Below are 15,327 nucleotides of genomic sequence, written 5' to 3' on the forward strand. Positions count from 1 at the left end.
TTGTAACTCATCATCGTAAACAGATAGTTACAGACAAGCTAATTACAAATGATGCGTCGTTCAAACCTTCGTCATTTGTCAAAAGTACATTTTATTAACTGTCCGCCATGTTTACCTCGCGTGAGTCCGTTCATGCCTTCTTAAACCGCTCAGTTCCCTAAAGTGTTTGTCACATAACGCACACACGTAAGGCTTCTCACCAGTGTGGATTCGTAAATGATCCTTCAAGCTGCTCGATTGCCGGAACTCCTTATGACAAATATCACACGAATAAGGCTTCTCCCCTGAGTGAACCAGTTTGTGCCTGTGATAACTGCTTGAGCCCGTAAACTCTTTTTTACAGATTTCACACGAGTACGGCTTTTCACCAGTGTGTATTCGCTGGTGCTTTTTTAAATCACTGAAACTAGTGAACTCTTTTTTACAAACTTCACAGCGGTACAGTTTTTCTCCGGTGTGAATTCGTTCATGTCGCTTCAAAGTATTCGGTCGTGTAAACTCCTTTTCGCATATTCCGCACACGTAGGGTCTTTCACCCGTGTGTATACGTACATGTATTTGTAGATCTCCCTGTAGCACAAACTGCTTGCTACAAATTCCACAGGCGTATGGTTTTTCTTCCATGTGAACACGTTTATGTTTATGTAACATACTTGATAACCGGAACTCTCTTTTACATATTTCGCACGAATACGGCTTTTCACCAGTGTGAATACGCTCGTGTTTTTTTAAACTGCCCGTCTCCGCAAATTCTTTGTTACATATTTTACAGGAGTGTGGTTTGTCGCCCGTGTGTGTCCGCTCGTGTGTCTTTAAATTACCCAATTGTGAGAACACTTTTTTACAGATCTTGCACATGTAGGGTTTTTCCCCAGTGTGCGTCCGTTCGTGTGTCTTCAGGTCACGCGGCGTCATGAATCGTTTGTCGCACATATCGCAGGCGTAGGGTTTGTCGCCGCTGTGTATTCTCATGTGAGCCTTGATGTTGTAGGATTGCTTGAACTCCTTGCCGCAGATCTCGCACGAGTTGGGCCCGCGGCTGACTTGGACGTGATTGGTCGGTTGATCTTGTGGCTGGCCAGACTCTGGAACAAGAGCGGACGAAAGCGTCAGCAACCAGTATGCTTTTAAATGCCATTTTTATTGAAACACAATCAAATCGTAAAAGTGAGTTTACAATAACTGAGAGGCCGCACTATGAGATAGAGATATAAGTCGGATGGCCCAAGGGAAAGATAGTTATTAGTGTTGTAGCATGGAGTGACTCACACACAGCTGAGAGCACCTACCGCGAATCGATTTAATAAATTAATTGTTCATTTCCGAATGTAATATAATACCATGTAATCCGATATTGCAAACATTAAAATAATGCTACATTTCCTTCAACCTTGTACTTTAGACCTCGTGTAGAGAACAAAGGAAATGCTTTCCAATATAAACCCGCACATTTATTTATAGATTACAATTGATGTCCAACCGTTGCGTGTATCACTCATAATGATATGATATGATATGATATTTATTGGTAAATATTTACATTTACAAGTCATTTTATTTACAATTATCCTTCTTAAAATTTCAAAATATATTACAATTATTAATAACATTTAATTTATATTCCTAATATAATTTAGTAAATATGCGACTGAGCCAATGACCCACAGCCATCAAAGAACTCTTCAATGGTATAGCAAGCCATTTCCAGTAGTACGGCTTTTAGTTTGCGGACAAATATTGCATCGCTGCAAGCTTGTTTTATTTCATAAACCACCCTCTCTCCGATACCGGTCCCACTTCAGTGTTATAACAGAATGCCCCGTGGCCTGAAAGCACTCCTTTATTGGACTATATTCGATATTGAATCGGACAATGGGAAGACGCTCTAATACGAGTAAGGGCTCATTTAGACGATGCAAGAACTCGCATGCGAGTTTCATTACATTGCGGGTTTTGATCGGTCGGTTGAATTGGACGTAACCAACAGTCAGCAATGTAACTAAAATCGCATGCGAGTTCGCGCGCCGTCTAAATCAACCCTAAGTATGCCTAGTATGAGTATGATTCGTTTTACATGATGGCCCATTTAATCGCGCGTTTGTTTTATGCGATAAACGCAGCGTTTAACGCGTAAGACCAACGGAACGTAGGCAAAATGACAATGCGTTTACCGCGTATGACAATGTGTGGTTATTAGATAAACACTTGTAGGGAAAATAAATAGTTAGGTAGAGATACATAAACATATTAATAACTATAATATGTGATAATACTAAAAATAAAACTAATACATAAATGAAATTATCTTAAAAATACTTAGCGACCGAGGTGCTCAAAAATATCTGAAGACGCACTCTAGCGCCATGACAATAGAGGCGTTTCCAGATATTTGTGAGCACCTTGGCCGCTTCGATATATCTGATGGCGAATGTACAAGGACTTCCCTTTGACGGTTTTTCTACAAACTATGTTTCTCTTACCCCCCTGACTACAAGTTTAATATTTACCTTGCGGTGTTTGTGTCACGTCCTTCGCAGTCTCTCTCTCGCACTCGCTCGCTGTCCCGCTCCCGCCCCCCGCCCCCGCCCCCTCCCCCTCGGACTCCTGTTTAACGCACTCCACCTCAATCTTGACTCGAACTGTAACAAGCCAGAGCCACTACCAATACTAAAACTATTCAATTAAAATAATAAGCTTTTGGTAAAAATATCATTTCTAATCGAAAATACATCAGTACGGATATGATGGTCGTTCTTGTCTACGTGACAGCGTGATAAAACGGTGTCCGTCACTTTCTTTCCCACGGTGTTAAACAGTGACAGTTATTTTATCACGTGGATAAAGATGGATAAAGCTATCCATAATAGGCTGGCAGGTACCTGTTTATATAACATTTTAGGCTATTGTATATCTTCGCGCATTATATGTAATTTTTTTCTTCTGATTTGGTTACCTACGATACAGGCAAGCCCTAGTGTAGGAACCAGCTCTGTATGATAATGTGGAATTTTTCGTGCCCCCCCCCCCTCCCCCCCTCCATCGAACCTCGCGTGATTTGTGCACAAGCCCCAAGATTCTCAGCCATTACGCTGCGTCAGAAGTAAGTGAGAACAGGTCACCAGGGCTTCCAGGGTCGGCTCTGTACTCTGTACCATGTGTTGGACAGTTTGCGATCCGGCGCCACAATCGCATCAGGGTGAGTTGATCCATCCACAAAGATGTTTGACTAATGCTAACACTAAGATATAACTGAATAATAATAATTTTGTTCATAGTTTGTCCGTTTTCAAGAATAAAGTGCGGCGTATTTTGTTTACTAGTAATTGAAATATTGTTTCTAGTAATATAATTAACGGGTAATTTATAATTAAGTAACCTATTTACTTTTCATTGTAATAGTCAACTTAGTAACGTATGAAACTTTAGGCCTATTTTAAGTAATTTTTTAAGACTTATTTGTCTATATATCTAACTAACAAAAAAAAACTTTCTTTAATACAGTCAGCAGCATAAGTTGCTAAGCGGGCGAGGTGTTCAAAATTATCTTGACGCGACTTTATCGTTAAGAGAATAAGAGTGTCAAGGTAATTTTGAACACCTCGCCCGCTTAGCAACTTCTGCCGCTGACAGTACATAAAATGTGTATTATGTATATTATTTATTGCTCACCGTGTTCCTCATCCACCTCGTCATGTGGCTGCTCACCACACTTGGTCTCGCCGGGTGCGCTCGAGCCGTCCTCCCATACAGGCTCCTGCTTGACTCCCACAATGTCACACTCCGGAGGTGGAGCCTCAGTAACACCATCTGCAAATTGTCATAATGTACATACATTTAAAGAGATCAATGATGTAATGAACAATTAGCTGGTTTGGTTTGACGTAAATAAATGTATTTTCTTTCTTTCTTTTCTTTCTAATATCACCCAACTACTATGGACACCACGTGACTATGGACAGAACTCAGTGGACACCACGTGACTACGGACAGAACTCACTGGACACCACGTGACTACGGACAGAACAGACTGGAGGAATTTAGAGGAGGCCTTTGCCAGGAGGCAAACTGAGTTACGTGACATCATCTAAAAACCTAAATCTAGTTTGAATATTTCAGTAAAACATTGGTGGCTCAGATGGCAGAGCGCTGGAGTATCGATCCAGAGGCCGTGAGTTCAAGTCTCACCCAAGACAGTAATTTTTCCACTTTTAAATTTATTCTAAGCTTAATAGCATCGTTCGCAGACGTTTCTGCTTGTTAAAAATTAAAATTAGTATGGGTAGCACATCGTAACTGGTGAATTTCCAATATGACTTGGAACTCCGGTAGCCGTTTAAGAAGTGTAACACTCTTACGGTAGATGTCGCTACGGTCCCCTTGACCCATAATATGGTGGAAAGATTTGCTGGCTATGGATGAGGTCTTGGTGGCTCAGATGGCAGAGCGCTGGAGTATCGATCCAGAGGCCGTGAGTTCAAGTCTCACCCAAGACAGTAATTTTTCCACTTTTAAATTTATTCTAAGCTTAATAGCATCGTTCGCAGACGTTTCTGCTTGTTAAAAAAAAAAAAAAAAAAATATATTAAAAATATATATATATATAGTTATACATTTTTTTCACTGTTATGGTACATTTGCTCAGTAATAAAGGCTATTTTATTTTATTTCACCACCCAAGGTGGAAGGTGCTCACGATGAATAGTGCAGCTGAATGTCGACCTGTTAGTGTGAAGGGCTGCATGTAATAGCGCGCCAAGCGCGCTGAATGTCGCCTGTTAGGGCCTATTTAAACGGGGCGAAAACTCTCATACGAGTTTGATTACTTTGCGTAGTTTGATTGCTTCGCCCGAACTGTTAGTGTGAAGGGCGCCGCAGGCGCCCTGCATGTAAAAGCGCGCTGAATGCCCGACCTGTTAGGGTGAAGCATGTAAAAGCGTGCGAAGCGCGCTGAATATCGGGCTTTGCCCGACCTGTTAGTGTGAAGGGCGCCGCAGGCGCCCTGCATGTAAGAGCGCGCGAAGCGCGCTGAATGTCGGGCTTCGCCCGACCTGCTAGTGTGAAGGGCGCCGCGGGCGCCCTGCATGTAAGAGCGCGCGAAGCGCGCTGAATGTCGGGCTTCGCCCGACCTGCTAGTGTGAAGGGCGTCGCGGGCGCCCTGCATTTTTAGTGTGAAGGGCGCCGCGGGCGCCCTGCATTTAAGAGCGCGCGAAGCGCGCTGAATGTCGGGCTTCGCCCGACCTGTTAGTGTGCAGGGCGCCGCAGGCGCCCTGTACGTTAGAGCGCGCGAAGCGCGCTGAACGTCGGGCTTCGCCCGACCTGTTAGTGTGTATGCTCTGTATGAGAGCGTGCAAGGTTTTTATATGCCAGCGGCCCGCGACCGAAATCCAGAACCCACCTCCCCAACCATCCTCCCTATAAGTGACTCAGAGGTATATATACGCGACAGGAAAAATTTCGATAGCGCGATGTAGAACATTCCAAATTCGAAAATTTACTGGCCACTATTCGTAAAGCCCCAGAGCCATAAATATGCGATCTGGGGCTTTACGAATTACCGCCCGTGGTTTGTCTAAAGCACGTCTAAAGTTTTACGTCTTGCCTTAGCCAGGAAGTGAGATTTTCTCCTCGCGTAGCGTGGCTATTTTTGTATATATGTACATATATATATTTATATATTACGGGGATCTCGGAAACGCCTCTAACGATTTCGATAAAATTTGCTATATGGGGGTTTTCGGGGGCGAAAAATCGATCTAGCTAGGTCTTATGTCTGGAAAAACACGCATTCTTGAGTTTTTATATGTTTTCCAAACAAAGCTCGGTCTCCCAGATATCGAGATCTTTCACAGTCTTATGACAATATAATGCGACTCACCATGCGGGGCTGGAGGCTCTGCGCGTCCCGGGGAGCCCTCGGGCTCCACCGCGTTCTCCCACGGGAGCTCCTCCTTCACCCACACCACCTCCATCCCGAAAATAGTCAGGATTTCACGCTACTGAATTATTGTGAAGATTGTCACGGATATGATATAATATGAGAGTGAAATACGGGTCCACATTAACGAAAGGCATATTCATAGATGAAATTAACAATAAACTGAATAACAGCGGAGTAATCAGAGTAATAACATAATATTATAAGAATATTACGAGCTCTACAGTGGAATCACAATTCACTGTTCAGCTATTGATTGACAGATGAAAGTGACGTTTTCAGTGTGACCCGCAAACCGGTTTAGCAATTATAGTTAGTGAAAGGGCTGTCTCATTTTAAACATAGCAGAGAGAGTCATACTATCTTTGTCTTACACTAGTACTAGCACCCAAAAGAGAAGGATGAATATAGTTAGATTAAATCCATAACAGCCTACAGCACCGCACCGCGATCTTGATGAGAGCGAGTAAAGCCGTATCCAGACGAGCTGGGCAAATCGACCAATTTGATCAGGAAAATAATTGGCGCCAATCTCATCTAGCGTCCACACGTACACAATTTAATCACCAATTTGCATTCCATAGATACCTGCTGATTTGATCGTGGAATCCAATTGGCATTTGCGTCCGCACGGCCTGATTCGATTGGACAATTTCATCAGATTGGCGAAAAATTGTCTCGTCTGGACTTCACTTAACACTAGAGTCTTTCTAATGAAAGTTGAGCCTGAGATTTATTTAAAACTTTTTATATGGCAACTTTTTTTCCTATCAAATAAGCTGTCATTTAATTTCATAGTAATTTTATTGCCAGGTGCGGTTGTTATTGAAATTCCCGCGTTATCTCAGGCTCAACTTCTTAGTAGTTTGTGGGCTCAACTTACATTAGCCAGACTCTATTAAGGACTTAACACACTATCGCACCGCACCGCGACCTTGGTGCGGTGCGGCGTACGTATCGTTAGTGTGTAAATTAAGCAGCTAGGATCGCACCGTTTTGACGTGTGGAAGCCCACGCCAGTATGAGCTATTCCTAGAACCGCTCTAAGGTCACGGTGCGGTGCGATAGTGTGTAATGGCCTTATGAAATGAATTACCTTCTAGCCTCGTAAGATCCAGGGCAATTTTGGTGCTTTTGAATTTGGAACTTTCTTTTATTTCTATATGAGTTCTAAACTCGAATTTAATTTGTACTTGTACAAGTACACGGGGACTTACGAGGCTAGAGTATTTTCTTTCTTCTCTGTGACACAACTGTGACATCCTAATTTGACAGTGACAGTGACAATCCGAAGACTGCCAAGCTCCCTGTATTTTTCTATTTTCATTAATTTACATGTTAAATGAAAACTAATTTCTTAAGTTTCAAACATAAGATATAACAATATTATTTATTTAGTTGACTGACGACAGGTTGTCAACTGTTTGCTGTGTGATATAAGGAAGAGGTGGCGGAATGTCGCTGGAGCATCGCATTAAGGAGGAGCCTGATCAGGGTAAGTGATCCTTTCACGAAAACCAATAAATAACCGAATTATCTTCTCTCAAAAGTCTACATCTCGACATTGGTAGAATCCATCTCGCTAAAAAAAGGGATCGACAGTGAGACCACGAAACGTAGCATAGGCATTGAGTTATTATTACTATAGAGAAGCCATTATTATTATTTTTTATTATTATAGCCTTTATTGCTGCAGACTAAACTGCACTTCTTTGTTTATCAGTTTTATCACGCATGTTTTCTTGATTTAATGTCCAGCGTGTCCTGTGACACAAAGGCCTCTTCCAGCTTCTTCAAATCATATCAAACATACTATATCTGAATGCTCCTTGAGTCCGAACGGGGTTTGTTTTTTTGAAGTATCGAGCCTACTTAACTGTATGTTATGAATTGTGTTGCTAATAAATAACTAATGGCAACTCATTGTCACAGCTGTCAGTGGCCTAGTACTTGTGGAGCATGAAGTGATGGTGGATGTAAAAGAGGAGCCCCCTGGCTCAGACAGCGAGGGTTCTGATGTCTCGCCGACCACCGGCCCGCAGAACCATGCGGTCAAGGAGCATGTGGTGGCACCAGAAACCCTACGGCAGTCTGACACGGGTAATAACCTCTGTTGTAAGTAATTTATTTTATAGGCTAATTTAGGTTTTTTTTAATAAATGGCTTCTGTCCATTGGGACAATTTAGCCAGAATCAAAGTAGATAGAGCAAAATTATATGACGATTTTGCCAATATCAAAAGTGTGCTCTTAGAGCAAGACAGCTATTATTGTATGGTATTTATTTAAATCAAGCAACATGGCTCATAATAGCGTTGAAACATTGATGTAACTTATAAAAAACATGTCAAAAATATAAAGCCCCGTCTCCATATCGCGCGGCAAACCATCGAATAATGGCTCGCGCGGCAGCCGCGCGCAATGGATACCGGGCGCATCGAGTTGGCTCGCGCGGCAGCCCGGTATCCATTGCGCGCGGCTGCAGCGCGAGCCAATGTTCGATGGTTTGCCGCGCGATATGGAGACGGGGCTTAAAAATAAAAAATAATTAAAATATGACTAATTAATTAATTGCATAGTTGGCCTTTACAAACAGTCACATGGACTGCTGATAAAATTATGTATGCCTAGTACAAGCTTTTTTTAGTTTGGGGCTAGTTTGACATGTGTATGATTGTCTCCTAATATTTATTTATTCGCTGGTGTTTCATTCCAGCTAACGCCAAAGAAGTCAAACCGGATGTCGCCACAGTTCGCGTCAAGCAAGAGCTGATCGATCAGGAGGACTTACCACAGGAGATATCGCCGGACGTCGTCTATCAGATCAAAGTTGAGCGCATAGACAACACGGTGGAGCGATGGGAGGCGGAGAGGCCTGTGGAGCAAGGTGGACCGGTGTCCAGCCCTGGTGTCGAGCAGGTCGTTGTAACGGGTACACGCCCTGGTGTGAAGGCGTCTCCCGAGCGGCGGCAGAAAACAAAAGAAAACGGCGAAAACTCTGCAAAGAAAGTAAAAAAAAGGCAACCCGGGCCTCACCTGTGTGACGTATGCAACAAGGAGTTCACGAAAGCCAACAAGTTACTGATACACAAGCGAACACACACCGGGGAGAGACCATACACCTGCAACATATGCCACAAGCAGTTCTCGTATTCCAACGGTTTGAAGGTACACCTAAGAACCCACACCGGGGAAAAACCACACGTGTGCCAAACGTGTAACAAAAGATTTAGTCAGTGGAGCTCTTTGAAAATCCACGAAAGAGTCCACACAGGTGAGAAACCATATTCGTGCGAAATATGTAAAAAAGAATTTTCGCAACTGACTCACCTGAACCAACATCAACTCGTTCACTCTGAAATAAAGCAATATTCGTGCGAAGTGTGTAAAAAAGAGTTCAAAGATAATAACAGTTTAAAAAGACATGAACCGATTCACATAGATGAAAAACTTTTTCCTTGTGGGAAATGTAAAAAACACTTTGCAACGGCGCGCCATCTGAGGGACCACGAGCGGGCGCACACGAGGACGAGAAGGCATTATTCTAGCGGGACGAGTTAAAACAAGTTATTATTGTCGATCATTTATACGAACATTGGAGAGAAACCATTTTCTTGCAAAATATGTAATTTACAGACACAATAACTAACTTATACCAAAGAAGACGAGAATTGAGAGTAAACACTGAAGAACCGACGTTTTTTGCCTAATGCATGCATACGCATAGTGCATACTTGCATAGTATCAACATGCAGGCCCACTCCTGACATTCAGTGAACCGCCACGTGGCGTTCCTGGCGCATCGCACTTCGCTGCATTACACAGAACAGAGGGCCTACCGCGAACCACGCTCGACATGTTGCCTCCCTGTCACACTTACGCACGAATTTACAAGTGCGATAGAGAGGCAACACGTCGAACGTGGTTCGCGGTAGGCCCTCAGGGCTCTAACCGCGAAAATCGAAGCACGCAGTTTTCGGGCATCTTTCTCTGTCACTCTAATGAGGCCTTTATTGGAGTAAAAGAGAACGATCCCCGCAATTTGCAAATTCCGGTTTTCGCGGTAGGCCCTTAGATACCTACCCGCATAACATTTTCATAAAAAATTTCATCATTATAAAAATTTACGTTATTTTTTGCGAACCTGAACCCACTCAAATATAAATAAAATAAATAAAAATCGTTTATTTCAGATCATTGATCCATAACGTTATAAACTTTAAAAACTATGTTACTTACTAACGAAAATAAAAATAAAATAAATATGGCGAGAAGTATTATCGTACACCTTATAAAACAAATCGCGATAATCTCAAAAGTACTGGTTGAAATGACAGCTGTCATTCTACCCTTCGAATTTGAAAAATATTATAGGAGACCGGTACAAACCAATGTAAACAAATGAGTTAAAAAAAATTGGTACAAGCTTTTATCGCCTACTGGCCCTACTGTACTATTCTTTCCACAGGCAACTAATACTCATCGAGACAATTCTAAAAACCCCAAACACAATTAGGTTAAATTGTTTTATCACAGAGTTCCTATGGCCACCTCCAGATCAGCTTGGTGGTACCATAGTACATTGTCACCCGACTTATATATGTATACAATTTTCAGCTTCATTGGTAGTCGGGAAGTGGGCCTAATTTAATTTGCAAGATTTGACCCGTAAAAAATTGTGTGGTACCATAGAGAAAAAAAATATTAGCTGAAAATTGTTGACCATTAGACTTTAGGTTAGGTGCAACATCCATTGTCAAGTAGCAGTACTGATAATGAAATGAAATGAAATGAAATGAAATGAAATGAAAGCATTTATTTCGGATACAAATACATCCATATTATGTTAGTAAAATTAAGATAGGTGTGTTAGTAAAAAGTATAATTATAATTACAATTAACATGCAAGGACATCCAGTGAGCGAGGATAGGGCTGTCCATCCTCTCGGCTATCACCTTCAGGAGAGTGTTGGCGCTGCCCCGCACGCGCTCGCCCAGGGACGCCACCCGCTTGCGCAGCACGGCTTGGAAACCATCGGTTCTCCACGCGGCGAACATTCCTCACGCGCTGCAGCGCCAGGGCAGCCCCAACAACCCCCTGAAGGCGTTATTGTATTGGACGCGCAAAGCACTGTAGGCTTTTTTGGTGTAGTGACTCCACAGGTTGCACGTGTATAAGGTTTGACAATACGTTTTGAACAAGGTTATTTTTACCTCTGTCGAACAACGCGCAAACCTGCGAGACAGCATATTACACCTTACCGACAGTGCTCTGCGCTCCCTTTCTATATCAACATCGTCTTTTAGAGTATCAGTAACCCAGTGACCCAAGTATTTGAATTTAGTTACTGTTTGAAGAGGAGAACTACTGAGCATTATTGGCGGAATGGGATATGTTTTAGTGCCAGACTTAAACAGTAATACCTCACTCTTTTTCACATTATATTTTAGACCGTGGGCCACCGCATATCTTTCACATATATCCAGCAGAATCCGAAGGCCGTTGACTGAGGGACTCAGCAGCACCATGTCGTCTGCATAGCTTATGTTGTTAACAAAACAACCATCCACCGAACATCCGACACCTGCGCTGCTGAGCTCCTCAATCAAGCTGTTAATGTACATGTTGAATAAAGTGGGCGAAGTTAACCCTCCCTGTCTGACTCCGCACTGCATTTTATAGACATCAGAGTATCCCCCCGCCCATCGAACCATATTTGATTGGTTGTCATACCAATATTTGAAAATTTTTATGATTTCAGTTGGTAAACTCGAGCTCACGCTTAACTTGTTCCACAACACTTGGTATGACACCAGGTCAAATGCCTTCGACAAGTCCAAAAAGCATGCGTATACCGGCGTGCTCCTCTCAGTATAATACCGAACAGTGTGCTTGAGACATAGAACTGCTGACTCAGTGGATAGTCCCGGTCGGAAACCGAACTGGGCGTCATGGAGGTTAATATGCTTGTTCATATACGTGTCAAGCACACTGTCCAGTACTTTCGCCAAGATAGTAGCCAGAGAAATTGGCCTATAATTGGACTTGTCGGAGGCATCACCTGTCTTATTTTTTATGATAGGTACGACTATAGTCTTCATGAGGTCATCCGGCAAGTAGTTGTGGCGTAAGCAGAATGTATAAAACATGGCCAGAACTCTAGGGAGATGCACGCCTGCATATTGCAGATGCTCGATACTGAGGCCGTCGTGCCCGGGCGACTTACCTCTCGTCATCTGTCGGATTACCTTAGACACTTCTGCTGGCGTAATTCTGATCAGGCTGTCACCAGGCCCGCGGTTCCCAGCATCAAGCACCTGTCCACCCCCGACAGCTGACATTGGTTCCACTTTGAAGTGATTCATAAAAAGGTTGGCAACTTCACTGGGCCCACTAATACCCTCAACACTAGCCGGTGGGCTCACTCGAGGATTTACTTTATTAGTGGATTTCCAGAACTGAACGAAGTTTTTTGACTTATGGTGTGAGGCAATTATATCCATTCTAATTTGGTCTTTGTTGTTTTGACAGAACTTCAGTTTGGCTTTGAATTCTTTCCTGGAACTGCACATTTCCTCATATAAGCGGCCGGCTTTAGGTTTACCGTGTGCACACCATTCCTGAAAACAAAGCCTCGCCTTCAAGTGAGCCCCCCGGACATGTTTGTTCCAGCCCGTCACATAACCACGTCCCCCGGTCCGCTCTCTGCCACAACTACCAACCGAAGCTTCAATGAGTGCCCCCGTAATAGAATAATACAGTTTGTCAATGATTTTCCTATGAAAATTGTTATTACATAAATTATCACAACATGCCTCCAATTCTCTAGGAAAATCAATGTGTTTCAACTTGTTATTACATTTGTTTACATATTCTTTTATTTGTGATAGGTCCCTTTCCCCCCATGTTACACCCTTCAATATATTATTATCCTTGCTAGCCTCACTATACTCACTTTCACTCATTTTTGGCACACTTTTATTTACATTACATATAATCTCTACGGGAAAGTGATCGGACCAGTACACATTATAGTGTATTTTGGCGGATAGAACTGTTTGTCTAGCGGCTGCTGATACTACGCAGTGGTCTAGCCATCTTCTACACCCGTGACTATCGCTGACATATGTGTACGAGTCCGAAGGCAAAAGCTCTGAGTCTATTATGCACATTTGTTGCTCCACACAAAAGATATTTAATTCATTATAGAAAGACGTACTCGGATGAGCGTTAAAATCGCCTAACAAATAAATCAAGTTCACCTGTTCAGTATCTATGATCGCATGCATTTCACTCAAGCAATCCGTGAATTCAATTAGGTTATCACTCTCGTCAGTAGGCATATAAACCGAAAACACTATGATGGATCTGTTACCCATAGCAATTTTTATAGCCACGAGTCGAACACTCTTGCACTGTATAATTGAAACGCACGGAAACCGGTTTTTACGCCATAGGAGCGCGACACCTCCGTGTGGACGACCACGCAGAACGCCCGCCGATAAATCCACCGCTGTGTTGCCGTAGTACGCAAAGTTGCCTAATAATGCCGCTACTCGATGCTAGATGTCGACTGTGATAATAATTAGTCTTTTTTGTATCAAAACTGATGTATGGAGTAAGCACTCTATGTATTTTTTCTCTATGACCGCGTATACGGGACGAGGCATACGAAAGGTTAATATATAGCTGGTCAAACAAATCTTGTCAGTAAAAAAAGGCGCGAAATACAATTTTTCCATGGGACGACATCCCTTCGCGCCTTTATTTTTCAAATTTGCCGCCTTTTTTTACTGACAAGATCTGCTTGGCCAGCTATAATTACTTAATTATACTTGGTCAACCAAATCTTGTCAGTAAAAAAAGGCGCGAAATTCAAATTTTGTATAGGACGATATCCCTTCGCGCCTACATTTTTCAAATTTGCCGCCTTTTTCTACTGACAAGATTTAGTTGACCATCTATATTAATTAGGGTTAAATAAAAAGTGTAAAATTGAAACAAAACACATGCTGAGATGAACTGTTATTACCGATGCGAAGAGAGTGCTCATAATCATGGTAACCACAAAAATGTCGGTAGGAACAATTGGGTAAATTTATTAATCATTGTAGTAACTAAGAGTTAAACCTAGCGTCAGTGTATTTAAAGGCTGCGTTTCCACCAAAGATGTGCGAGGATGCGTAATAATTGAGAGCGAGAAAGAAATATCTCTTTCACTTATGGGTGTGGCGCACAAGATCGCGGTGCGGTACGGTAGTCTGTTATGGCGTTTAGATTGAAGGCCAATTTTTTTCCTGATTAAATCGGTCGATTTGATCATCCCGTCTGGACTGGCCTTAATCCACCGTACAGTCCGTTAAGGACGCAGCTATGGATGAAAGCGAGAAAGAAATAAGCTGACCGGACAAAAATCGCGGTCCTGTACACCTGTCTGTGAGGACTATTATGAATTACTTTCTTTCTTATCTGTGAATCTCCACTCATCAGCAGCATCCTGATTTGACAGTGACAATCCGAAGACTGCCAAGCGTCGTATTTAAACTCCTGTATTTCTTTATTTTCATGTTATTATTAATTTAGATGTTAGATGAAAACTCTCAGACATGACATAGATATAACAATACTATTTATTTAGTTGACTTACAACAGCTTATCAACTGGTCGCTGTGAGAATATAAGGAAGAGGCGGCGGAATGTCGCTGAAGCATCGCGTTAAGGAGCAGCGTGATCAGGGTAAGTGATCCCTCTATTCTACGAAAACCAATAAATAACAGAACATTATCTCCTCACAAGTTAAAAGTCTACACCTCGGCATTGGCAGAATCCATCTCGCTAAAAAAAGTGATCGACAGTCCTTGCGAATCTTGCGATGGTTCGGTGAAACGTTTTTCCAAAATGATGTAAGGTATGAAGTATGAAGGTATTTATGGTATAAAATGTATTTGTTAGGCATTATGCCTTAATAATCCCGATATTCCGTACACAAGCTAATCCGAACGTCGCTGTATTCTGAACTGACCCTTTTCTATAAGGGACAAAGTCGTTGCTTGGCCAATAAATAGAACCTGACAGAGTAAATTACATGAGGTCTTCAAATGATTTCGCATTTCACAATAATGTGAAGTTACTGTGTTAGTAAGTTTATTTGTTATTGTAATTTTGGAGTCTCATTAAAAAAAAATCATAGTATACTTATGTTTTATATCACTTTGACTTAAGTAGCTTTCGTAAAAACTAGTGCCCACTGCCCACGCCAACTCCTGGGATTAGTTGCCAAGCGGACCCTGGGCTCCCATGAGCTTAGTAAAATGCCAGGACAGTGCAAGGAATATGATGACTTGTTTTATATCAAATATACTATATCCAAATGCTCCCCGAGTCCGAACAGG

The 15,327-nt window shown here is 42.3% G+C and overlaps 1 protein-coding gene across 1 annotated transcript; it reads right to left on the minus strand.

Annotated features, from left to right (window-relative positions):
- On the minus strand, window positions 1-5,969 carry LOC134659695 (zinc finger protein ZFP2-like). Its single transcript, XM_063515382.1, has 5 exons — window positions 5,876-5,969; window positions 4,966-5,316; window positions 3,670-3,807; window positions 2,508-2,639; window positions 1-1,085 (listed from the first exon to the last, which is right to left on the minus strand). Exons 1-5 carry the CDS (start codon window positions 5,967-5,969, stop codon window positions 112-114), a joined length of 1,689 nt encoding a protein of 562 aa, XP_063371452.1. The 3' UTR covers window positions 1-111.
- Between the last annotated feature and the right edge of the window lie 9,358 nt (window positions 5,970-15,327).

Source organism: Cydia amplana, chromosome 25 (assembly GCF_948474715.1).
Source record: "Cydia amplana chromosome 25, ilCydAmpl1.1, whole genome shotgun sequence".
Taxonomy (NCBI): domain Eukaryota; kingdom Metazoa; phylum Arthropoda; class Insecta; order Lepidoptera; family Tortricidae; genus Cydia; species Cydia amplana.